Below are 25,736 nucleotides of genomic sequence, written 5' to 3'. Positions count from 1 at the left end.
CGTTGCACAAACACAGGGAACTCTCTACACTCTGCCTGTCGCTTGGCATGCAGTATAATTATTCAATGTAAAATTAATATATACAATCAGAAATCTGTTGTCCATAAATGGAGCTCACCGTGATACTCTCACCTCCCGTTACACCCCAGTGTGTGGCCCTGAAAACCCCGCTTGCTGCTTTTATCCTTTCATTGGTTGGTTTGTAAACGGAGAGTCATCAGTGAAGTGTTCGAGCAGCAGATTGTCACCTGACTTGCAGCAGCGAGACTGGAGACCGATTACTGCCATAACAACCATCATATTATAAAGTGTCAGCTGTGGCTCAGTGGGCAACACCCTCGCCTCGGAGTCAGAAGGTTGTGGGTTCAAGTCACACTCCAGGGACTTGAGTGCAAAAATCTAGGCTGACACTCTCAGTGCAGTGCTGAGGGAGTGCCGCACTGTCGGAGGGGCAGTACTGAGGGAGTGCTGCACTGTCGGAGGGGCAGTACTGAGGGAGTGCCGCACTGTCAGAGGGGCAGTACTGAGGGAGCGTCGCACTGTCAGAGGGGCAGTACTGAGGGAGCGCCGCACTGTCGGAGGGGCAGTACTGAGGGAGTGCTGCACTGTCGGAGGGGTGGTACTGAGGGAATGCTGCACTGTCGGAGGGGCAGTACTGAGGGAGTGCTGCACTGTCGGAGGTGCCGTCTTTCAGATGAGACGTTAAACCGAGGAATCTAGAACTAGGGGGCATAGTTTCAGAATAAGGGTCTGCCCATTTAAAACTGAGATGAGGAGGAATTTCTTCTCTCAGAGGGTTGTAAATCTGTGGAATTCTCTGCCCCAGAGAGCTGTGGAGGCTGGGACATTGAATATATTTAAGGTGGAAATAGACAGATTTTTGAACGATAAGGGAGTGAAGGGTTATGGGGAGCGGACGGGGAAGTGGAGCTGAGTCCATGATCGGATCAGCCATGATCGTATTGAATGGCGGAGCAGGCTCGAGGGGCCGAATGGCCGACTCTTGCTCCTATTTCTGATATTCTAAAGCATGTTGGGACATCCTGAGTATGTGCAAGGCACTGTAGAAATTCATGTCTTGCTTTTTACAAGGAACAATGTGAAGTTTGCGCCTGATGTTTCCCTTCACACGGACAGTGGCGAGACATGTTCTCCGTTACAGTTCTTGTTGCTGCTGGGCAATGAACCACACGGGAAGTCTGGCAATCCATCCATCAATCTGACTGACCCAAAGTAAAGGAAGGCTTGCATTTATATAGCGCCTTTCATCACCACCGGACATCCCAAAGTGCTTTACAGGCAATGATGTACTTTTTCAGGGTAGTCACTGTTGTAAGACAATCAGAAATTGACAGCACGGATGGAGGCCATTTCAGCCCATCGTGTCCGCGCCCGCCGACAAAAAGCTATGCAAGAGTAATGGAGGAAACGCGGCAGCCAATTTGTGCACAGCAAGCTCCCACAAATCGCAAAGTGATAATGACCAGATAATCTGTTCTAGTGATGTTGGTTGAGGGATAAATATTGGCCCCAGGACACCGGGGAGAACTCCCCTGCTCTTCTTCAAAATAGTGCCCTGGGATCTTTTACATCCACCTGAGAGAGCAGACGGGGCCTCGGTTTAATGTCTCATCCAAAAGTCGGCACCTCTGACAGTGCGGCGCTCCCTCAGTACTGCCCCCCCTCAGTACTGCCCCTCCGATAGTGCAGCACTCCCTCAGTACTGCCCCTCCGACAGTGCAGCATTCCCTCAGCACTGCCCCTCCGACAGTGCAGCACTCCCTCAGTACTGCCCCTCCGACAGTGCAGCACTCCCTCAGTACTGCCCCTCCGACAGTGCAGCACTCCCTCAGTACTGCCCCTCCGACAGTGCAGCACTCCCTCAGTACTGCCCCTCCAACAGTGCAGCTCTCCCTCAGTACTGCCCCACCGACAGTGCGGCACTCCCTCAGTACTGCCCCTCCGACAGTGCAGCACCCCCTCAGTACTGCCCCTCCGACAGTGCAGCACTCCCTCAGTACTGCCCCTCCGACAGTGCAGCTCTCCCTCAGTACTGCCCCTCCGACAGTGCAGCACTCCCTCAGCACTGCCCCTCCGACAGTGCAGCTCTCCCTCAGTACTGCCCCTCCGACAGTGCAGCTCTCCCTCAGTACTGCCACTCCGACAGTGCAGCTCTCCCTCAGTACTACCCCTCCGACAGTGCAGCACTCCCTCAGTACTGCCCCTCCGACAGTGCAGCTCTCCCTCAGTACTGCCCCTCCGACAGTGCAGCTCTCCCTCAGTACTGCCCCTCCAACAGTGCAGCTCTCCCTCAGTACTGCCCCTCCGACAGTGCAGCTCTCCCTCAGTACTGCCCCTCCAACAGTGCAGCTCTCCCTCAGTACTGCACCACCAATTTGTGCTCAAGCCCCTGGAGTGGGACTTGAACCCACAGCCTACTGACTCGGAGGTGAGCAAGGATGCTGCCCACTGAGACACGGCTGACATTGCAGTCATGTACTCCACTGCCACATTCTCTAAAGTTCAGTCATCACCATAGGCAGTCCCTCGAGTCGAGGATGACTTGCTTCTACGTCAACAAGTTCACAGATGTTCCAATGAAGGACCTAATATTCCAGATCCCGAACTACATCCTGAAGGGTGGAAGATGCCTGTGCGTGGATTGTTTTAACGTGGGGTGACCGTTGCACACCAGCCACCACACGGGCTTGACAGAGCGAGGTCTTGGTCCAGTGGCAAGGGTTAACCAGGACGACTGGAGACCTGCTCTGCTGCACGGACCCAGTGCGCACACATATCGCAGTGTGGGCTGGTCCATGCTGCCCCTGGGCCCGTGCTGCCCCCTGGGCTCTCGCCTCTCCTGGGCCCCGCAGTTCAGTAGCATCTGACACAGTGCACAGCCTGAAGCACTCAGGCTGCACAATAGGAAGCATTTTGTTACGAACGCAGACACAAGGTTGTGATGTTCTGTGGCTGAAGAACGGGGAAACTCCAATCAAGGTGAGGATTGAGCCAGTGACAAATGGCCGTGTGAGGAACATTCAGTGGATGACGTGGGAGACATTGGGGAACATTACACAGTGCCCATCACTGGGTAATGGCCAGTGATTATTCAATGTGAAACCTTTGGCTCATTCTGTCCATGTCCGGTGTCAGTGCGTGGGACCAGGCTAGTAAATCAACAGGGAAATCAATCGTGATACTTTCTAAACACGTTAATGTGGAGTTTCCTCACAACACTCCCTATTGATCGGTTTGAATTGAAACGTGGAATTTACATCGACTCTAAAATATAAAAAGAAAGTCTTGCATTTCTATAGCGCCTTTCACGACCACCGGACGTCCCAAAACGCTTTACAGCCAATGAAGTACTTTTTGAAGTGCAGTCACTGTTGTAATGTGGGAAACGCAGCAGCCAATTTGCGCACAGCAAGCTCCCAGACACAGCAATGTGATAATGACCAGATAATCTGTTTTAGTGATGTTGATTGAGGGATAAATATTGGCCCCAGGACACCGGGGATAACACTTCTGCTCTTCTTCCAAATAGTGCCATGGGATCTTTTACATCCACCTGAGAGAGCAGACGGGGCCTCGGTTTAACATCTCATCTTAATGACGGCACCTCCGACAGTGCAGCACTCCCTCAGTACTGCCCCTCCGACAGTGCAGCACTCCCTCAGTAGTGCCCCTCCGACAGTGCGGTGCTCCCTCAGCATTGCCTCTCCGACAGTGCGGCGCTCCCTCAGTACTGCCCCTCCGACAGTGCGGCGCTCCCTCAGTACTGCCTCTCCGACAGTGCGGCGCTCCCTCAGTACTGCCTCTCCGACAGTGCAGCACTCCCTCAGTACTGCCCCTCCGACAGTGCGGCACTCCCTCAGTACTGCCCCTCCGACAGTGCGGTGCTCCCTCAGCACTGCCCCTCCGACAGTGCGGCGCTCCCTCAGTACTGCCCCTCTGACAGTGCGGCACTCCCTCAGTACTGCCCCTCCGACAGTGCGGTGCTCCCTCAGTACTGCCCCTCCGACAGTACGGCACTCCCTCAGTACTGCTCCTCCGACAGTGCGGCACTCCCTCAGTACTGCCCCTCCGACAGTGCGGCACTCCCTCAGTACTGCCCCTCCGACAGTGCGGCGCTCCCTCAGTGTTGCCCTGGAGTGTCAGCCTGGATTTATGTGCTCAAGTCTCTGGCCTGGGACTTAGATACACAGAGATCCACAGCGCAGAAGGAGCCATTTCGGCCCCACAACCTTCTGACTCAGACCAGTGTGCTCCGCACAGAGCCGCGGCTGATAGAGTCAGCCCGTTCGGTCCAACTTGTTTTCTCAACCAAACCATGAAGGCAAAGCATATAATACAATAGTTACACTATAAAATCTCTAGATAAATATTCACGTGCAGAAACCCATTCTAAATATTTATAGCGTGTTTCCATTCTAAATGATGATGTAAAAAAGTGCATGCCGCACACCAAATCTTACCATATATTATATAATAGCTATATCATTTACTTTTTCCATAAACTTGAGGTCATCCAAACTCCTAACTCGCACCGAGTCCCGCTCACCCATCACCCCCTGTGCTCACTGCCCCGTGTCCGAACTCGCACCGGGTCCCGCTCACCCATCACCCCCTGTGCTCACTGCCCCGTGTCCTAACTCGCACCGAGTCCCGCTCACCCATCACTTCCTGTGCTCGCTGACCCGTGTCCTAACTCGCACCGAGTCCTGCTCACCCATCACCCCCTGTGCTCGCTGCCCTGTGTCCTAACTCGCACAGAGTCCCACTCACCCATCACCCCCTGTGCCCGCTGACCTACATTGGCTTCCGGTTAAGCAATGCCTCGATTTCAAAATTCTCATCCTTGTTTACAAATCCCTCCATGGCCCTCACCCCTCCCTATCTCTGTAATCTCCTCCAGCCCCACAACCCCCGAGATGTCTGCACTCCTCTAATTCTGCCCTCCTGACCATCCCTGATTATAATCACTCCACCATCGGTGGCCGTGCCTTCTGTTGCCTGGGCCCCAAGCTCTGGAACTCCCTCCCTAAACCTCTCCACCTCTCTACCTCTCTCTCCTCCTTTAAGATGCTCCTTAAAACCGACCTCTTTGACCAACTTGCTCTAATATCTCATGTGGCTCGGTTCAGATTTTGTTTTATATTGTTCTTGTGAAGCGCCTCGAGACGTTTTACTACGTCAAAGGCGTTATATAAATACAAGTTGTTGTTGTTTATGACACAAGGCACTTTCTTTAAAAAAAAGTGTGAAATAAAACTTAAAGTAAGAGAGACTTAGGGGCCGAAATTCAGGGTCAGAGAGCCCCGTTACTGTCTGTTTGCAGCGGCCATTCCTCAAAATCGATTGGCTGCCACGTTGGGGTCAATTGGCGGCCCCGATCTAAATGCAGGTGGGGGAGTTTGTGCCTGGACCCGATCCCGGCCGATGCTGACGACCATCGCAAGCGTGTCATCAGTTAGTGCACTGCCGGTTCTAATACAGAAAAATACTTACCTCGCGATATTCAGCTCGATCGTTGATCTCCCGCCGCGTCGTGTCCCCCGGCAGGTTTCTCTGTCGGTGTACCATCTCCGTACTGACAGTGCGGCCCGGCAGGCCCGGTGGGGAGGGGCCACTGCCACTGTCGGCCGCCATGGAAACATTTTTGCCGGCCAACTTGCCGACCGACCGGCAAGATTGTGCCCCTGGGTTCGGCCGGGCCGCCAACGGGCAGCCTGGCACACACCCCCTCTTGGGTGCCAGGCCGCTAGCCCGGCCGAGACCCTCCCTGGTGAGCCAGTGACCGAAGATTACAAAATGCCCGATTCTCTCCCCTTTATCGGAGGGCGGAGAGCGCGGTGGCGCACACGCGCTGTGACATCACCACGACTTCACGGCTGATTGACAGCGGCGGTGTCCCGGTCCCACCCATTTTCGGCCCCTCAGGATGGCTTCCTGTCCATGGCCCGCCCCCATTAGGTCATTTCCTCTGGGACTTAGAAAAAATGTCAAAGTCCTGAAATTGGCTCTTCGGGCCACATCGGAGCTCCCAGCGATAAGTCCCACTCTAAATACCATCGGCGGGCCAGCTTTCTTGTGCTGCTGAATTTTGGCTCTTATTTAACAAATTATTACATTTCAAAAACACTCAGCAAAATTACCTGCAAAAATGTGTGACAGATTAACTGAGTGGCGACTCCTTGCTGCTTCTCAGCCTCTGCATGCTTAAAAAATATATTTTTTATTAATACACAGGATGTGGGCGTTGCTGGCCAGGCCGGCATTTATTGCCCATCCCTAATTGCCCCTTGAGAAGGTGGTGGTGAGCCGCCTTCTTGAACCGCTGCAGTCCGTGTGGTGAAGGTGCTCCCACAGTGCTGTTAGGGAGGGAGTTCCAGGATTGTGACCCAGCGACGATGAAGGAACGGCCGATATATTTCAAAGTCGGTTTCAGAAGCAGTGAAGTAAGTTTTAAATATACAATTGAGCCAGTTCGGCAGCCGTGGATCGGAGTTGGTGCACTGTCACCTGGGCAACACTGCCTCTGTCTCTCACAGACATATCGAGCTATCAGCATTGCTGACAGAAACAGTCTGCACCTGCGCACATACAGAGGCTGCACTCCAGGACACAGTCGACGTATTTACTGAGGCGTACGAAAGCATGGGCCTTACGCTAAACATCCGTAAGACAAAGGTCCTCCACCAGCCTGTCCTCACCGCACAGCACTGCCCCCCAGTCATCAAAATCCACAATACGGCCTTGGACAAAGTGAACCATTTCCCATACCTCTGGAGCCTCTTATCAACAAGAGCAGACATTGACGATGAGGTCCAACACCGCCTCCAGTGCACCAGTGCAGCCTTCGGTCGCCTGAGGAAAAGAGTGTTTGAAGACCAGGCCCTCAAATCCACCCGAAGCTCATGGTCTACAGGGCTGTAGTAATACCCGCCCTCCTGTATGGCTCAGAGACATGGACCATGTACAGTAGACACCTCAAGTTGCTGGAGAAATATCACCAACGATGTCTCCGCAAGATCCTGCAAATCCCCTGGGAGGACAGACGCACCCATCAGTGTCCTCGACCAGGCCAACATCCCCAGCATCGAAGCACTGACCACACTTGATCAGCTCCGCTGGGTGGGCCACATTGTCCGCATGCCCGATACGAGACTCCCAAAGCAAGCGCTCTACTCGGAATTCCTACACGGCAAGCGAGCCAAAGGTGGGCAGAGGAAACGTTACAAGGACACCCTCAAAGCCTCTCTGATAAAGTACAACATCCCCACTGACACCTGGGAGTCCCTGGCCAAAGATCGCCCTAAGTGGAGGAAGAGCATCCGGGAGGGCGCTGAGCACCTCGAGTCTCATCGCCGAGAGCATGCAGAAACCAAGCGCAGGCAGCGGAAGGAGCGTGCGGCAAACCAGTCCCACCCTCCCCTTCCCTCAACCACTGTCTGTCCCACCTGTGACAGGGACTGTGGTTCCCGTATTGGACTGTTCAGTCACCTAACGACTCATTTTAAGAGTGGAAGCAAGTCTTCCTGGATTCCGAGGGACTGCCTATGGTGATGATGATGATCAACCAGACGTGGCCCAAGATGAACACAATGGAGAAGGGAGGGACAGCAGATTAAGGGAAGTTATCGGAGACTGGCGTGTAGTAAGGTAGCAGGGGCATTGAGCAGGGAATGTGTGTGTGGGAATTACCACTTTAGATGGAGATTGATGGCTGGGCTTTTAATAAATGATCTTAACTCTCTGTTATCCAACAGATTGAGCTGCGATGACGTACATTTCCTGGAAGAGCAGTTATGTTGGGTAGAATCCATGCTGTGACACCAAAGCATTAAAATGACACACTGGGAATGTCGGATGTTAAAATAATCTGAGCTTTCAGTCACAGAAAAACATATTAATGAAAACCTTTTACATCCATTTTTGATCGTGTTGTGACAGCATTAACCTGGAAATTGCCAATGCTCCATTACAAAGATAAATTGGGAGACAGTGCAGCAGCATCATTTACGTTAATGAGTACAGCCAACGCTAAGATGACACATGAGTTTATATTAAATATTCAGGGTGACTAATGCAGTGAAGTATATCAAACTTAATTTTAGATTTAAAATTTGGTGCACAACTTAATAACACAAACCGATACATTACAAAGCTCCGTGCAAACATATTTATCTTAATACAGAAAATATCTGCATACAGGAAGTGGACAATTATAAACAGAGAAGTTGTACATTACCCGAGTCAGAGAAAGGGGAATAAGAATACCATCGCCCGTCTCTGGAACAGCATGAAGTATGAATAAAGTCATGAATATTATACTGAGGTAATCGGTCTTTTCTTACAGTAACTTTGCCCAGCAATTTCCTCTAAGAGTCATCAACCAGGGCACTTGCTGAACCTTTTCAACAGTAGGGCAGCCAAATCAATAGCAATTCTAGAAAAACTTTGTGATCGTAGCGACGTTATCAGAAAGATTTCTTTAACAACTCAGTAAAGTGCTAAAAAAACATATAATTCACTCAACTGCAATGACTTTAAGTATTGTATTGTGGGACAGATAATTGCAATTTGTTGGGGTTGATTTGGTAGAGTCGCTATGAGAGACTTTCCAGGGGCAACCAGTGAGGTCCTTGTGTAGATACGGAGATTGGGCTCTGATGATTGGGGCCCGACTGCTATTCTAACCGTGGGCCTGAGCGGGGAAACCAGGACCACCCGACAGGAAGAAGCGTCGGACCCTGAAAACACACAGAACAGCAAAGTCTTTTTGTTGAGTTTCCGTGCGGGGTTGGGGTGGATGGGGGGCCACCGGGAGGGGCAGGTCTGGCCCCTGCGGATCCCACAAGGAAGGCTTCGGCCTCCCAAGCATTGGGCTCCTCGGCCCTCTAAGCGGCTTACCCGCCTCTACCCGTTCATTCGGACCCTGGCCGTGACCTCCTGCTGCCCGATACTCCGGCCCCTGCCCGACAGCCAGCTGCCGCTCACTTCCCGACGATTCTGGGCGGCAAACCGAGCGGGAGGGACGGAGAGGAGGCCCCGGGGTTAAAATCGACCGACACTCACGCTGCCACGGACAAGGCGGCTTTGCATCAGTTCCGAGTGGGAAAACAAGAGTTTGGTAAGTGGGGGAGTTCGGTGAAGTGAGGGCGGGAGTGTTGCTTTGCCTTGTTGTTTCTAACTTTTCCCGCAGAGCGATGGCGTACCCGAGCGGGAGCAGACCGAGGCCCGAGAGTGGGGATAAAAACACAGCAGACCACAGCATACGGCCAGTGTGATCTCCCGGACTGGTTTCCATCGCCTGATTGGGTCGCAGAGGAATTTTCCCAGATTTTTCCCACAATTGGCCTGGGTTTTTATCTGTTTTTTTGGCTCTCTCAGGATGGCACGGCTCTGGGTGAGGCGATCTCTGCCGTGTGACATCGCAGGTAAGGTAGGTACCACTATTCCACGTCTCTGATTAGAATGCTGTGCCCGCTCATGACAATACATGAAAGCAGGGAAAGGAACCCAAGGCCACTTGGCCCAGCAAGGCCCACAGACCAGCTGTGACGTGCCCAGTCATAGACTCCGTCAACTCACAACGACAGGTTTGGGAAAGTTTCTCTCTGACCCTCTGCACATCGAACCATTCCCTCTCTGATGCTCAGAGTACCAGAACATTCCAATGTTCTCAAAGGCCTTGCAGAGGGGATTTACCAGAATGGTTCCTGTTATACATGCAGACTATAGATATACTCTCTGTGTAGCCACTGTATAGTTGCATAAGATGGAGACTTGTTACCTGATGTACTATCAATAAGGTTTACAGTGTGTATATACTATGCTGGCACCACTAGAGGGTGCAACTGGTGGAGAGCGGAGTTTCCTGCGACTGTGGCAGAGGCTGTCCACCAGAGGGCACTGCAGTGGGAGACCTGAGGGTCACCTGTATAGGTGTGCAAGGCCCAGTATAAAAGGCTGCCCAGCATGCTTGTGCCTCACTCAGGAGTTAGGAATAAAGGACCAAGGTCACCACAGTTTGAGTACAACACATTGCCTCGTGGAGTCGTTCATAGGTGCATCACAGACATAACAGTTCCAGGGATGAGGGACTTCAGTGACGGGGATAGACTGGAGAAGCTGGGGTTGTTCTCCTTCGAGCAGAGAAAGTTGAGAGGAGATTTGATCGAGGTGTTCAACATCATGAGGGGTCTGGACAGAGTAGATAGAGAGAAACTGTTCCCATTGGTGGAAGGGTCAGGAACCAGAGGACACAGATTTAAGGCGATCGGCAGAAGAATCAGAGGGGGAGATGAGGAGAATGTGTTTACGCAGCGAGTTGTTGTGATCGGGAACGCGCTGCCTGAAAGGGCGGTGGGAGCAGATTCAATAGTGACCTTCAAACGGGGGAATAGGATAAATACTTGAAGAGGAAAAGTTTGCCGGGCTGTGGGAGAAAGGGCCGAGGGAGTGGAATTAACGGGATCGCTCTGTCACAGAGCCGGCACGGGCTCGATGGGCCGAATGGCCTCCTCTTGTGCTCTAATTCCTGAACTTCACTTTGAAATTCTCTTTCTATTCAGTTTTTATACAATTTTATTACTCTCCTTTGAAAATGTTTCTCTCCCCGCAAAGGCCCTCTTGTGTTCCACTTGATCCCATCGCTGAGACATTGGGTATCGGAACTGCATCGACCCTCTGCCCCAATATCCTGCAACTAACTGTAATGTCAGCCGTGGCTCAGTGGGCAGCACTCTCGCCTCTGACCCCACATTGCCACACATCACCTTTGACGTGCCCAGCCCACTGTCGGAGGGACAGTGCTGAGGGAGTGCTGCACTGTCGGAGGGGCAGTGCTGAGGGGGCGCCGCACTGTCGGAGGGGTGGTACTGAGGGAGTGCTGCACTGTTGGAGGGGCAGTACTGAGGGAGTGCTGCACTGTCGGAGAGGCAGTACTGAGGGAGCGCTGCACTGTCGGAGGGGCATTAGTGAGGGAGTGCTGCACTGTTGGAGGGGCAGTACTGAGGGAGTGCCGCACTGTCGGAGGGGCAGTACTGAGGGAGCACTGCACTGTCGGAGGGGCAGTACTGAGGGAGTGCTGCACTTTTGGAGGGGCAGTACTGAGGGAGTGCTGCACTTTCGGAGGGGCAGTACTGAGGGAGTGCTGCACTGTCAGAGGGGCAGTACTGAGGGAGTGCTGCACTGTCAGAGGGGCAGTACTGAGGGAGTGCTGCACTGTCGGAGGGGCAGTACTGAGGGAGTGCTGCACTGTTGGAGGGGCAGTACTGAGGGAGTGCCGCACTGTCGGAGGGGCAGTACTGAGGGAGTGCTGCACGAGGGAGTGCCGCACTGTTGGAGGTGCAGTACTGAGGGAGTGCTGCACTGTCAGAGGGGCAGTACTGAGGGAGTGCAGCACTGTCAGAGGGGCAGTACTGAGGGAGTGCCGCACTGTCGGAGGGGCAATACTGAGGGAGTGCCGCACTGTCGGAGGGGCAGTACTGAGGGAGTGCCGCACTGTCGGAGGGGCAGTACTGAGGGAGTGCCGCACTGTCGGAGGGGCAGTACTGAGGGAGTGCCGCACTGTCGGAGGGGCAGTACTGAGGGAGTGCCGCACTGTCGGAGGTGCAGTACTGAGGGAGTGCTGCACTGTCGGAGGGGCAGTACTGAGGGAGTGCTGCACTGTCGGAGGGGCAGTACTGAGGGAGTGCTGCACTGTCGGAGGTGCAGTACTGAGGGAGCGCTGCACTGTCGGAGGGGCAGTACTGAGGGAGTGCTGCACTGTCGGAGGGGCAGTACTGAGGGAGCGCCGCACTGTCGGAGGTGCAGTACTGAGGGAGTGCTGCACTGTCGGAGGGGCAGTACTGAGGGAGTGCTGCACTGTCGGAGGTGCAGTACTGAGGGAGCGCTGCACTGTCGGAGGGGCAGTACTGAGGGAGTGCTGCACTGTCGGAGGTGCAGTACTGAGGGAGTGCTGCACTGTCGGAGGGGCAGTACTGAGGGAGTGCTGCACTGTCGGAGGGGCAGTACTGAGGGAGCGCTGCACTGTCGGAGGGGCAGTACTGAGGGAGTGCTGCACTGTCGGAGGGGCAGTACTGAGGGAGTGCTGCACTGTCGGAGGGGCAGTACTGAGGGAACGTGTGACGTGTGGGAGGAAGGTGCGGGAAAACGTGGGGGGGGCGTGGACGTGGTGGGGGAAATGGGGGGACGTGTAACGTGGGGGGGGATGTGTTGGGGGAACGTGCAGGACCTCCCTTCCCATGATATTCAGTGACCGCAGACAATATTACAAGCTAACAGTAGACACCTTATTGCACTGAGCGACTGCGTTTGCCGAGAGATGAGAAAGAAAGACAAACAGAATTATTCATTGAGCAATTGACAATACTGTTTCACTTGTGCCAAGTATCTGTCCAGCACAACAATCTACAAGGGAACAAGAAACATCCTTTGCAATAACCTTGAAGATCAGACATAGTGCAGCAGCTGGATGAAGTGGAGAGTCGGGCAGCAGATACCGGTCTGTGACGGATGTTCCCCTCGGACAGAGCAGCGGTTCTGGCTGCCGCCTCTCTCTGAGGAAGATGTATCTGTTCTCTCTGCACATAGTAATTAACACTGAAGCATCTGCCTGCTCGGCTGATGCATGGCGCTGTCAACACGCTCGAATAGCACACATTAAAAACCGCTCAGTCTTCCATCGCTGCTACCACCAGATCAGGGCCCTGCGTCTTCATCCAGAAGAAGTTTATTATTGTAATAATCGATTCCCCCAGAGTCCAGAAATCTATCGATCTCAGCCTTGAATATACTCAACGACTCAGCATCCACAGCCCTCTGGGGCCGAGAATTCCAAAGATTCACCACCCTCTGAGTGAAGAAATTCCTCCTCATCTCAGTCCTAAATGTTGACCCCTTATCCTGGGTCTGTGACTCAAAGGTGAGCAACATGCTTGTGGCAAGTCACTAGCCTCAAAATTCGTTGACATGGCGACGGTTCTACAGGCATAAACATGGCGCCTAAACGTCCAACATGGCGGGCAGCCTGAATAGGCGCACAGTCCACGCTGGAAGTGTGCTGTCCGCCATATTGGTAAAGGTTCCAGTATCCAGGGGCCATGCCTGGAATAAGTGTTTTTCATAAAATCCTAGAAATTCACAGCACAGAAGGAGGCCATTCGGCCCATCGTGTCTGCGCCGGCCGACAAAGAGCTACCCAGCCTAATCCCACTTTCCAGCTCTGGGTCCGTAGCCCTGTAGGTTACGGCACTTCAGGTGCACATCCAGGTACTTTTTAAATGTGGTAAGGGTTTCTGCCTCTACCACCCTTTCAGGCCGTGAGTTCCAGACCCCCACCACCCTCTGGGTGAAGAAAGTTCTCCTCAATCCCCTCGAAACCTCCCCCCCAATTACTTTAAATCTATGCCCCCTGGTTGTTGACCCCTCAGCTAAGGGAAATAGGTCCTTCCTATCCACTCTATCCAGGCCCCTCATAATTGTATACACCTCAATCAGGTCTCCCCTCAGCCTCCTCTGTTCCAAAGATAATAGCCCCAGCCTATCGCGACCAGGGGCGTTGCACACCGGACATAGCTCCTCCGGGCGGAGCAGCTCCGTGCTTCCGCAAAACCGGCCCTGAAGATCGCTGTGGGGCGCTGGAGGCTGGCCACTACGGAAAATCCGCCCCTTTACCCCTGAAAGGAAATGCACAAAATACTGGGCAGTGTGGAGCTGGTGAGCCTGGAATACCGCATTAAACAAAACCTTCAGAATGGTACGTGGGGGTTGGGTTTAAAATGGTACACGGTAAATAGGGGACTCGATACATTGAGTGATCACACTTCCAGATAGCACGGTGGAGGCAAAGTCCTTGAAACAATCGTTGGGTGGTGTCATAGCACGACGGACGTTATTTCTGGATGGCTGAGGTGAGATGGGCCTGTCCTCATCCACATTTATCCTGCGGGCTTATGTGCAGAGAGAGAATTTTCTGGGCTGGTTGCTAGCAGCAACTGACCAGTAGGTGGCAACTGCAGCTCACCGAATCCCTGGAAATATACCAGCTCACCGAATCCCCGGGAATATACCAGCTCACCGAATCCCCGGGAATATACCAGCTCACCGAATCCCCGGGAATATACCAGCTCACCGAATCCCCGGGAATATACCAGCTCACCGAATCCCCGGAAATATACCAGCATTCCTCGAGTATTAGTTCCAGCTTCTGCTGCCTGGGCCCCAGGCTCTGGAGCTCCCTGACTAAACCTCTCTACCTTTCTTTCCGCCTTTACGATGCTCCTTAAAACCTCCCTCTTTGACCAAGCTTTTTGTCACCTGCGCTAATATTTCCCGGTGTGCCTCGAGACGAAAGACACAGGCTTCAAATCTCAGACTATTGGCTTCCCCACGTTACCAGGCACACCCACTCCCAGCACATCAGGAAGTAAAATCCCCCCCTTAGACCCGCCAGAAAACAATTGTGACCAGTTCAGAGTTTAAGGGTTAGCAATGGCCTTATGACACAGGTGTTGGATGCTGCCAAGTTCCATGTAGAAATGAGAGGCTAAAACAGAAATAAGTGTCACTGTGGCATAAGTGTCACCCGTGGCTCAGTGGGCAGCACCCTCACCTCTGAGTCAGGAGGTTGTGGGTTCAAGTCCCACTCCAGAGACTTGAGCACAAAAATCTAGGCTGACACTCCCAGTGCAGTACTGAGGGAGTGCCGCACTGTCGGAGGGGCAGTACTGAGGGAGCGCTGCACTGTCGGAGGGGCAGTACTGAGGGAGCGCCGCACTGTTGGAGGGGCAGCACCGAGGGAGCACTGCACTGTCGGAGGGCCAGTACTGAGGGAGTGCCACACTGTCGGAGAGACAGTACTGAGGGAGTGCCACACTGTCGGAGGGGCAGTACTGAAGGAGTGCTGCACTGTTAGAGGGGCAGTACTGAGGGAGTGCCGCACTGTCGGAGGGGCAGTACTGAGGGAGTGCCGCACTGTCGGAGGGGCAGTACTGAGGGAGTGCCGCACTGTCGGAGGTGCCGTCTTTCGGATGAGACATTAAACCGAGGCCCCGTCTGCTCTCTCAGGTGGATGTAAAAGATCCCATGGCACTATTTTGAAGAAGAGCAGGGGAGTTCTCCCCGGTGTCCAGGGGCCAATATTTATCCCTCAATCAACATCACTATAACAGATTATCTGGTCATTATCACATTGCTGTGTGTGGGAGCTTGCTGCATTTCCCACATTACAACAGTGACTGCACTCCAAAAGTACTTCATTGGCTGTAAAGTGTTTTGCGACGTCCAGAGGTTGTGGAAGGCGCTAATCTTCAGAGATATGTTCCCCTCCAGTGAGCCTGGTGATAAAATGTCAGCAGTCAGAAGTGGAGAACTGAGAGTTGTAACCCAGATATAACCGAGATTCAGACATCCTGCCCCTCATTCTGCGAGCTCTGGCAATCCATGTCTGATCACTAAATGGTGCCGCACTGCCGCTGTGAATGTTCAGACTCGGTTTCACACTCCACACGTGCAAGTTCCCTGATTCCATAAAGTCCGCAACACAGACACACGCAGTAAGTCACGGCGTAATTTCATGGAAGAATACACCGTGGGGCAACGTTTGACAGTGCTGCATGTAAGGTCGTTTCACCCCGGTTTTTACGCACATAACGAAAGCTGCAGGAAATTTCGGCGTAAGTATAATCTCGGAAATACGGGACGGCCATTACAGAAATTACCCAGGTCATAGTTCCGATGAAGCAAGGTTAGCTAAGCATTCTTTCATAAGAAAAGTGGGCCGGAATTTGCAGTCCGTGGTGAAGTGACACCGATCGCTGCTGACCTCGAAGAAAACTGCCGCAAAGATCTAGCGATCTGTGGCGTGAATTTCAGCTCTTCCTGACGTCAGTTTGAATCTGGCGCCAAATCAAGCGAATCACCAGCGTCCAGCAACAGTGATGTCACCAAGTAGGCAATCACATTCTCACAGACGGCAAACCAGGAAATAAAAGGTACCAATTATAATTTACTTAAAAAATTTTTACAGAGAGTGAAATAAAGATTAGGACATACACATGGGGTTATGGTGGAAGCTGAAATATCATAAACAAGCTTTAAAAAATATATATATTTTAAAGTAAAAGCCATGTAATTTTTATCATATTAATAGAAAAATTTGGTATTCCATAAATATAAAATTAGCTTTTCAGGGCCAGCACGGTTGTTCAGCAGTTAATATGTCGTTAAAAACCCAGTTACACCTCTTTCAACAAGACTTAACTTTTTCGCGGGGCTGGCGGTGGGGGTAACAGCGATATTCCAGTGTAATGGGAGAAGTGTTTGTCAGGACATTTGATTTAAATTGATTGCTGGCTCTGCGGAGTTCCACAGAGCTGTCTGTGGCGAAGCAGAGAAAGACTGACAGCAACTTCTGGATTTCCGCGGTTATCTGCGCAGCGCCGATTCCAGAAGTTGCGGTCAGTTTCAGTGGAGTAATGACAGCAGTTTCGGCGTCTTACCACCCCAAAATCCGGGCCGGGTCTCTTTGTAAACAGGTCTTAAGGCGGCTGCAGATGTTCAGGCTACTTACAGAAAATCCGAGGACAATCAGAGTTCTGGCAATCACGGCAAAATACCATTTTCAGCATTTCCCTTTTTGGCCTTTCCCGTCTGCTGAAAACGAAGATAATGCTCTCCAACTCACCCAGAGATTTGACATCCTTTGGCAGCTGACGTGTGAAAGAAGAGCGTTCTCTGTAGTGGAGCCAGGGTACCAGGAAGCTCTGCTCTGTTGTTGTGGCTGTTCGGATTCAGAGATTGTCATTTCACTCACAGACTGCTTCCTTTTTATCACCTGCAGTGAATGTAAGGGCACTACTCCCATCAGTCATCTCTCCATGTACAAAAGACAAGCAATCGACAATATTTCAGCACAATGCTAATAAAATGTTGGGGTTTTTTTTTTAGGTGAACAATTTCACCGCTGCAAAGTTGGAAATCAATCTTGTGACCAACGACCACCATTAAATAGTCCCAGGTTGAGCACATTGCAGCTCCCGTTACTCTGCTCCAACCTCGGAACAACATCAGAGAATCACAGAGCGGTTACAGCACAGAAGGAGGCCATTCGGCCCGTCAAGCCCGTGCCGGCTCTCTGCAAGAGCACCTCAGCCAGTCCCCTCCCCCCGTTCTTTCCCTGGAGTCCTGCAATGTTTATCCTTCAGCTGCTTATCCGATTCCCTTTTAAAAGCCACGATTGAGTCTGCCTCCCCCACCCTCTCAGGCAGCGCATTCCACACCCTTGACTGAATTTTTCTACTTCCTGGGGAAGCCATCGTGTTGTCCGATGTCACGTTGGTCAGTGCGATATCAGGTGAGTAAGAAGCAAACTGGGGCAGCTCAACATCAGTTCTTGTGGGAATCTTTTCTCCAGGAGACGATATTTAACTCATCACCTTGGGCTATGTTTTAATATAGACCCAGCAGTCCCAGGGCAGGGTCAAACCAGCCAAGTTCCCCTCCCAGTCACACACCATCCTGACTTGGAAATATATCGGCCGTTCCTTCATCGTCGCTGGGTCACAATCCTGGAACTCCCTCCCTAACAGCACTGTGGGAGCACCTTCACCACACGGACTGCAGCGGTTCAAGAAGGCGGCTCACCACCACCTTCTCAAGGGGCAATTAGGGATGGGCAATAAATGCCGGCCTTGCCAGCGACGCCCACATCCCATGAATGAATAAATATTGCAGGATTAGGTCATAAGACCAGTACATAGAGACCTGGGGGTCCTTGTGCATAAAACACAAAAAATTAGTATGCAGGTACAGCAAGTGATCAGGAAGGCAAATGGAATCTTGGCCTTTATTGCAAAGGGGGATAGAGTATAAAGACAGAGCAGAGATGCTCTGCTACAAATGTACAGGGTATTGGTGAGGCCACACCTGGAATACTGCGTGCAGTTTTGGTCTCCGTATTTAAGGAAGGATATACTTGCATTGTAGGCTGTTCAGAGAAGGTTCACTAGGTTGATTCTGGAGATGAGGGGGTTGACTTATGAGGAAAGGTTGAGTAGGTTGGGCCTATACTCATTGGAGTTCAGAAGAATGAGAGGTGATCTTATTGAAAAATAAGATAATGAGGGGGCTCGACAAGGTGGATGCAGAGAGGATATTTCCACTCATGGGGAAACTAAAACTAGGGGACATAGTCTCAGAATAAAGGGCCACCCATTTAAAACTGAGATGAGGAGAAATTTATTCTCTCAGAGGGTCGTGAATCTGTGGAATTCTCTGCCCCAGAGAGCTGTGGAGGCTGGGTATTTGAATATATTTAAGGCGGAGATAGACAGATTTTTGAGCGATAAGGGAGTGAAGGGTTATGGGGAGGGAAGTGGAGCTGAGTCCATGATCAGATCAGCCATGATTTTATTGAATGGTGGAGCAGGCTCGAGGGGCCATATGGCCGACTCCTGCTCCTATTTCTTATGTTCTTAAATAAATAAAAAACACCCATCTCCTGTTATTTTTTTTTAACCAGCAATGTAATTATCCAGTGCTCTGGGAGCAGCCAGATCAACAGTCACGGTTCTGAGCCAAAGTCAGGATCTTACGCACAAAACAGGAGGCAAGGTCTGGTGGGGTATTTTTGTCATGGGCCATCCTTGCGTGTTTCGCCTCAGCCGCTTGAAAAAGCAGCTTCCGCAGAGATACAGGCTTGCGGCTGGTTACCTGGGAGGATATTGCTCATTTGGCCTCTCTTGTGCACAAACTGCAAAAACAGGCAAGGAGATAGTTCGGGAAATATCAGCAAACAACAGAAATTAAACAAGAAAACGGAATAACCGGAAAATTTTTTTTGCCGAGCTCTTTTATCTTAGGAGCCGATTTCTAAGACAATAACCCAGTAAATACTTTTAAACTCTGGTCACTTTTTGACCGCACTTTAGTGGGGGAATGTCATGTGCTGTACTGAGCGTTGTCTCCAGCGGGGAGAGGTTGGGCTGGTTCTCCTCGGAGCAGAGAAGGTTGAGAGGAGATTTGATCGAGGTGTTCAAAATCATGAGGGGCCTGGACAGAGTAGATAGAGAGAAACTGTTCCCATTGGTGGAAGGGTCGGGAACCAGAGGACACAGATTTAAGGCGATTGGCAGAAGAACCAAAGGCGACATGAGGGAAAACGTTTTTACGCAGCGAGTGGTTAGGATCTGGAATGCGCTGCCTGAGAGGGTGGTGGAGGCAGACTCAATCGTGGCTTTCAAAAGGGAGTTGGATAAGTACCTGCAGGATAAACATTGCAGGGCTCCGGGGAAAGGGCGGGGGAGGGGGACTGGCTGAGGTGCTCTTGCAGAGAGCCGGCACGGGGTCGACGGGCCGAATGGCCTCCTTCTGTGCTGTAACCTTCTATGATTCTAGTGCTCAGTGTATAGACACCTCAAGTCGCTGGAGAAATATCACCAATGATGTCTCCACAAGATCCTACAAATCCCCTGGGAGGACAGACACACCAACATTAGCGTCCTCGACCAGGCCAACATCCCCAGCATTGAAGCACTGACCACACTCGACCAGCTCTGTTGGGAAGACCACAATGCCCGCATGCCAGACACGAGACTCCCAAAACAAGCATTCTACTCGGAACTCCTTCACGGCAACCGACACCTGGGAGTCCCTGGCCAAAGACCGCCCTAAGTGGAGGAAGTGCATCCGGGAGGGCGCTGAGCACCTCGAGTCTCGTCGCCGAGAGCATGCAGAAACCAAGCGCAGGCAGCAGAAGGAGCGTGCAGCAAATCAGTCCCACCCTCCCCTTCCCTCAACCACTGTCTGTCCCACCTGTGACAGAGACTGTAATTCTCATATTGGACTGTTCAGTCACCTAAGGACTCATTTTAAGAGTGGAAGCAAGTCTTCCTCGATTCCGAGGGACTGCCTATGATGATGATGGGTGTTAAGTATTGAGATATATTTGGGATATATTACACTGCGCCACATGAACAGATATCAGCAGCTTCTTGTTTTGTGCTGGAATAATAATTGACGTTTGCTGCAATATTTCAGTGCGGAGCGCACAGACCTTCTGCATTATCGTCACCGCAAGTTCTTCAATCAGCTCCTCTTTGTGCTCCTGTAGGTAGTGGCTCTCGTTCTGCTTTTCCTGCAGGCAGACAGACGGACAGAGACAGAAAACTACATCAGCTGCAGGATCTAAAACTAGCATCCATCACCCGAGACACAATGTACCCTGATAATCTGCACAGGGGGTGGGGAGGGTTTGCGGGGCTTTGTCGCAATGGATGCCACCCGCGGCTCCTACAGCTGACCCCATCAGTGTTGGTGGGGTCAGAGGGTGGGGGTCAGGAGCAGTGGGCCATTGGGGCATTTGAGGCCGGCCTTGCGGAGAGGCGGTGGGAGGAAGATCTATATTCTCTCGAGGTTAGAAGAATGAGAGGGGATCTCATTGAAACGTATAAAATTCTGACGGGGTTGGACAGACTGGATGCGGGGAGGATGTTTCCCCGGGGCTGGGAAGTCTAGAACAAGGGGTCACAGTCTCAGGATACGGGGTAGGAAATTTAGGACCGAGATGAGGAGAAATGTTTTCACTCAGAGGGTGGTGAACCTGTGGAATTCTCTACCACAGAAGGCTGTGGAGACCAAGTCACTGAATACATTTAAGAGGGAGACAGATAGATTTCTAGACACAAAAGGCATCAATGGGTCTGGGGAAAAAGCGGGAATATGGTGTTGAGATAGAGGATCAGCCATGATCATATTGAATGGCGGTGCAGACTCGAAGGGCCGAATGGCCTACTACTGCACCTATTTTCTATGTTTCTATGATTGATTTTTGAATATAAAAGGAATCGAGGGATATGGGGATCGGGCGGGAAAGTGGAGTTGAGGTCGAAGATCAGCCGTAATCTTATTCTATGGCGGAGCAGGCTCGAGGGGCCGAATGGCTGACTCCTGCTCCTAATTCTTATGTTCTTATGTTGCTAGGCTTGCTAGCGGAAAGGGTTAGTGGCCCCTACTGATTCTTGGTGTTGGGAGATACTTGTCACATTTTAAAAGAACAATACTAAAATGTGACAGCCAGATTTTCCTAGTTTTCTCGGTTGGCCTGTGTTGTGTATCTGTAAAGCATGCACTCCCATGTTCCGTCACCAGGGAGCACATCCCCCGAAGTCCCAAGGGATCCCAGCATCCCTTGGGAGCACTGTATATAAGCCGGCCCCTAAGGCCTGTTCCTCACTCTGGAGTGTCTTAATAAAGACTGAGGTCACTGTTACTTTAACCTCCCTGTGTGCAGCCTCTTGTGTTAGGAACACAATAACTGGCGACGAGTATACGAATTCAACGCAAAGATGTAGCAACCTGTGGGCATCCTGGAGAAGTTCTCGGAGGGTGAGGACTGGGAAGCCTATGTCGAACGGATAGACCAGTACTTTGTAGCCAACGAGCTGGACGGAGAAGGAAGCGCTGCAAAAAGGAGAGTGGTCCTCCTCACGGTCTGCGGGGCACCGACCTACAGCCTCATGAAGAATCTTCTGGCTCCGGTGAAACCCACAGATAAGTCGTATGAGGAGCTGTGTACACTGGTTCGGGAGCATCTTAACCCGAGGGAGAGCGTGCTGATGGCGAGGTATCGGTTCTACACGTGCCAGCGATCTGAAGGTCAGGAAGTGGCGAGCTACGTCGCCGAGCTAAGGCGACTTGCAGGACAATGTGAGTTTGATGGCTACCTGGAGCAAATGCTCAGAGACTTTTTTGTACTGGTCATTGGCCACGAGACCATCCTACGAAAACTTTTGACTGTAGAGACAACGACCCTCAGTCAGGCCATTGCGATAGCACAGGCGTTTATGTCCACCAATGATAACACCAAATAAATCTCTCAGCACACAAGTGCTAGCAATGTTCATAAATTAACTGGAACTGTGTTTGCGAGCAGAAATGTACAGGGCAGAAACCACGAGTCTGCAACTGCCAGCAGGCCTCAGGTGACCCAGATGACTCAGAGTCCGCAACAAAGGATGAATGCAAGGCAATTCACACCTTGTTGGCGTTGTGGAGGCTTCCATTCAGCCTATTCATGCCGCTTCAAAGGGTATGTTTGCAAGAGCTGTGGAACAATGGGCCACCTCCAACGAGCTTGCAGACGAGCTGCAAGTTCTGCAAAACCTGCTAACCACCATGTGGCAGAGGAAGATCGGTCCATGGTGGATCAAAGCAATTTCGAGGCTAAGAGAGAGGAGGCAGATACTGAAGTACACGGGGTGCACATATATTCGACGAAATGTCCACCTATAATGCTAAACATAAGATTAAATGTCTTACCCATAGCCATGGAACTGGACACTGGCACTAACCAATCCATCATGAGTAAAAAGATGTTTGAGAGACTGTATTGCAACAAGGCATTCAGATCAGCCCTGAGCCCCATCCACACAAAACTGAGAACGTATACCAAAGAGCTTATCACTGTCCTGGGCAGTGCCATGGTCAAGGTCACCTACGAGGGCACGGTGCACGAACTGCCACTCTGGATTGTCCCGGGCGATGGCCCCACACTGCTTGGAAGGAGCTGGCTGGGCAAAATCCGCTGGAACTGGGATGACATCTGAGCGCTATCACATGTCGATGAGGCCTCATGTACCCAGGTTCTTAACAAATTTCCTTCCGTTTTTTGAGCCAGGCATTGGAAACTTTTCCGGGGTGAAGGTGCAGATCCACTTGGTCCCAGAGGCATGACCCATTCACCACAAGGCGCGAGCGGTACCTCACATGATGAGGGAGAGAGTGGAAATTGAGCTGGACAGGCTGCAACACGAGGGCATCATCTCCCCAGTGGAATTCAGCGAGTGGGCCAGCCCGATTGTTCCAGTACTCAAAACCGATGGCACAGTCAGGATTTGCGGCGATTATAAAGTAACTATTAATCGTTTCTCGCTATGGGACCAATACCCACTACCTAAGCCAGATGACCTATTTGCGAGGCTGGCAGGAGGCAAGACATTCACAAGCTCGACCTGACTTCGGCCTACATGATGCAGGAGCTGGAGGAGGCTTCGAAGGGCCTCACCTGCATCAACACGCACAAGGGACTGTTCATCTAGAACAGATGCCCGTTTGGAATTTGGTCGGCTGCAGCGATCTTCCAGAGAAACATGGAGAGCCTGCTCAAGTCGGTACCACACACGGTGGTTTTTCAGGACGACATATTGGTTACGGGTTGGGACACTGTCAAGCACCTTCAAAACCTGGTGGAGATCCTCCAGCGACTGGATTGTGTTGGGCTGCGGCTGAAGAGGTCGAAATGCGTCTTCATGGCAACAGAAGTGGAGTTTTTGGGGAGAAAGATCGCGGCGGATGGCATTCGGCCCACAGACGCCAAGACAGAGGCTATCAGGAACGCGCCCAGGCCACAGAACGTCATGGAGCTGCGGTCGTTCCTGGGACTCCTCAACTATTTTGGTAACTTCCTACTGGGGTTAAGCACCCTCTTAGAGCCCCTTAAACAATTATTTTGCTTCGGTCTTCACGGTGGAAGACACAAAAACCATGCCAAAAATTGCTGGTCACGGGAATGTGGGAATGGAGGACCTTGAGACAATCACTATCACTAGGGGGGTAGTGCTGGACAGGGTAATGGATCTCAAGGTAGACAAGTCCCCTGGTCCTGATGAAATGCATCCCAGGATATTAAAAGAGATGGCGGAAGTTATAGCAGATGCATTCGTTATAATCTACCAAAATTCTCTGGACTCTGGGGAGGTACCAGCGGATTGGAAAGCAGCTAATGTAACGCCTCTGTTTAAAAAAGGGGGCAGACAAAAGGCAGGTAACTATAGGCCGGTTAGTTTAACATCTGTAGTGGGGAAAATGCTTGAAGCTATCATTAAGGAAGAAATAGCGGGACATTTAGATAAGAATAGTGCAATCAAGCAGACGCAACATGGATTCATGAAGGGGAAATCATATTTAATTTACTGCCATTCTTTGAGGATATAACGAGCATGGTGGATAGAGGTATACCGATGGATGTGGTGTATTTAGATTTCCAAAAGGCATTCGATAAGGTGCCACACAAAAGGATACTGCAGAAGATAAGGGTACGCGTAGTCAGAGGAAATGTATTAGCATGGATAGAGAATTGGCTGGCGAACAGAAAGCAGAGAGTTGGGATAAATGGGTCCTTTTCGGGTTGGAAATCGGTGGTTAGTGGTGTGTCACAGGGATCGATGCTGGGACCACAACTGTTTACAATATACATAGATGACCTGGAAGAGGGGACAGAGTGTAGTGTAACAAAATTTGCAGATGACACTAAGATTAGTGGGAAAGCAGGATGTGTAGAGGACACAGAGAGGCTGCAAAGAGATTTAGATAGGTTAAGTGAATGGGCTAAGGTTTGGCAGATGGAATACAATGTCAGAAAATATGAGGTCATCCACCTTGGAAAAAAAACAGTAAAAGGGAATATTATTTGAATGGGGAGAAATTACAACATGCTGCGGTGCAGGGGGACCTGGGGGTCCTTGTGCATGAATCCCAAAAAGTTAGTTTGCAGGTGCAACAGGTAATCAGGAAGGCGAATGGAATGTTGGCCTTCATTGCGAGAGGGATGGAGTACAAAAGCAGGGAGGTCCTGCTGCAACTGTACAGGGTATTGGTGAGGCCGCACCTGGAGTACTACGTACAGTTTTGGTCACCTTACTTAAAGAAGGATATACTAGCTTTGGAGTGGGTACAGAGACGATTCACTCGGCTGATTCTGGAGATGAGGGGGTTACCTTATGATGATAGATTGAGTAGACTGGGTCTTTACTCGTTGGAGTTCAGAAGGATGAGGGGTGATCTTCTAGAAACATTTAAAATAATGAAAGGGATAGATAAGATAGAGGCAGAGAGGTTGTTTCCACTGGTCGGGGAGATTAGAACTAGGGGGCACAGCCTCAAAATACGGGGGAGCCAATTTAAAACCGAGTTGAGAAGGAATTTCTTCTCCCAGAGGGTTGTGAATCTGTGGAATTCTCTGCCCAGGGAAGCAGTTGAGGCTAGCTCATTGAATGTATTCAAGTCACAGATAGATAGATTTTTAACCAATAAGGGAATTAAGGGTTACGGGGAGCGGGCGGGTAAGTGGAGCTGAGTCCACGGCCAGATCAGCCATGATCTTGTTGAATGGCGGAGCAGGCTCGAGGGGCTAGATGGCCTTCTCCTGTTCCTAATTCTTATGATCTTATGTTCTTACATGTGTTGTTGCGTAAAGGTGAGAACTGGGTATGGGGAAAAAACCAAGTAATTGCTTTTGAGAAAGCCAGAAACATTTTATGCTCCAACAAGCTGCTTGTATTGTATAACCCGTGTAAAAGACTTGTGCTAGCATGTGATGCGTTGTCGTACGGAGTCGGGTGTGTATTACAACAAGCTAACGTTGCGGGGAAGTTGCAACATAAGAACATAAGAATTAGGAACAGGAGTAGGCCATCTAGCCCCTCGAGCCTGCTCCGCCATTCAACGTGATCATGGCTGATCTGGCCGTGGACTCAGCTCCACTTACCCGCCCGCTCCCCATAACCCTTAATTCCCTTATTGGTTAAAAATCTATCTATCTGTGACTTGAATACATTCAATGAGCTAGCCTCAACTGCTTCCTTGGGCAGAGAATTCCACAGATTCACAACCCTCTGGGAGAAGAAATTCCTTCTCAACTCGGTTTTAAATTGGCTCCCCCGTAT

At 51.2% G+C, this 25,736-nt stretch overlaps 1 protein-coding gene across 1 annotated transcript in view; it reads right to left on the bottom strand.

Annotated features, from left to right (window-relative positions):
- The window catches only part of LOC139263730 (rab effector MyRIP-like), a 346,446-nt gene that overhangs the window by 54,794 nt on the left and 265,916 nt on the right, over positions 1-25,736 (bottom strand). The window contains exons 6-7 of the mRNA XM_070879762.1: positions 20,069-20,149; positions 16,700-16,849 (exon numbers count right to left, since the gene is read on the bottom strand). Of these exons, the coding sequence (XP_070735863.1) occupies positions 16,700-16,849; positions 20,069-20,149 (231 nt within the window). The remainder of the gene's footprint in view (positions 1-16,699; positions 16,850-20,068; positions 20,150-25,736) is intronic.

The sequence above is a fragment of the Pristiophorus japonicus genome, chromosome 5 (assembly GCF_044704955.1).
Source record: "Pristiophorus japonicus isolate sPriJap1 chromosome 5, sPriJap1.hap1, whole genome shotgun sequence".
In the NCBI taxonomy this organism is placed as follows: domain Eukaryota; kingdom Metazoa; phylum Chordata; class Chondrichthyes; family Pristiophoridae; genus Pristiophorus; species Pristiophorus japonicus.
Note: the sequence above shows the minus strand (reverse complement) of the source record. Positions and strands in the feature narration are given on the sequence as shown.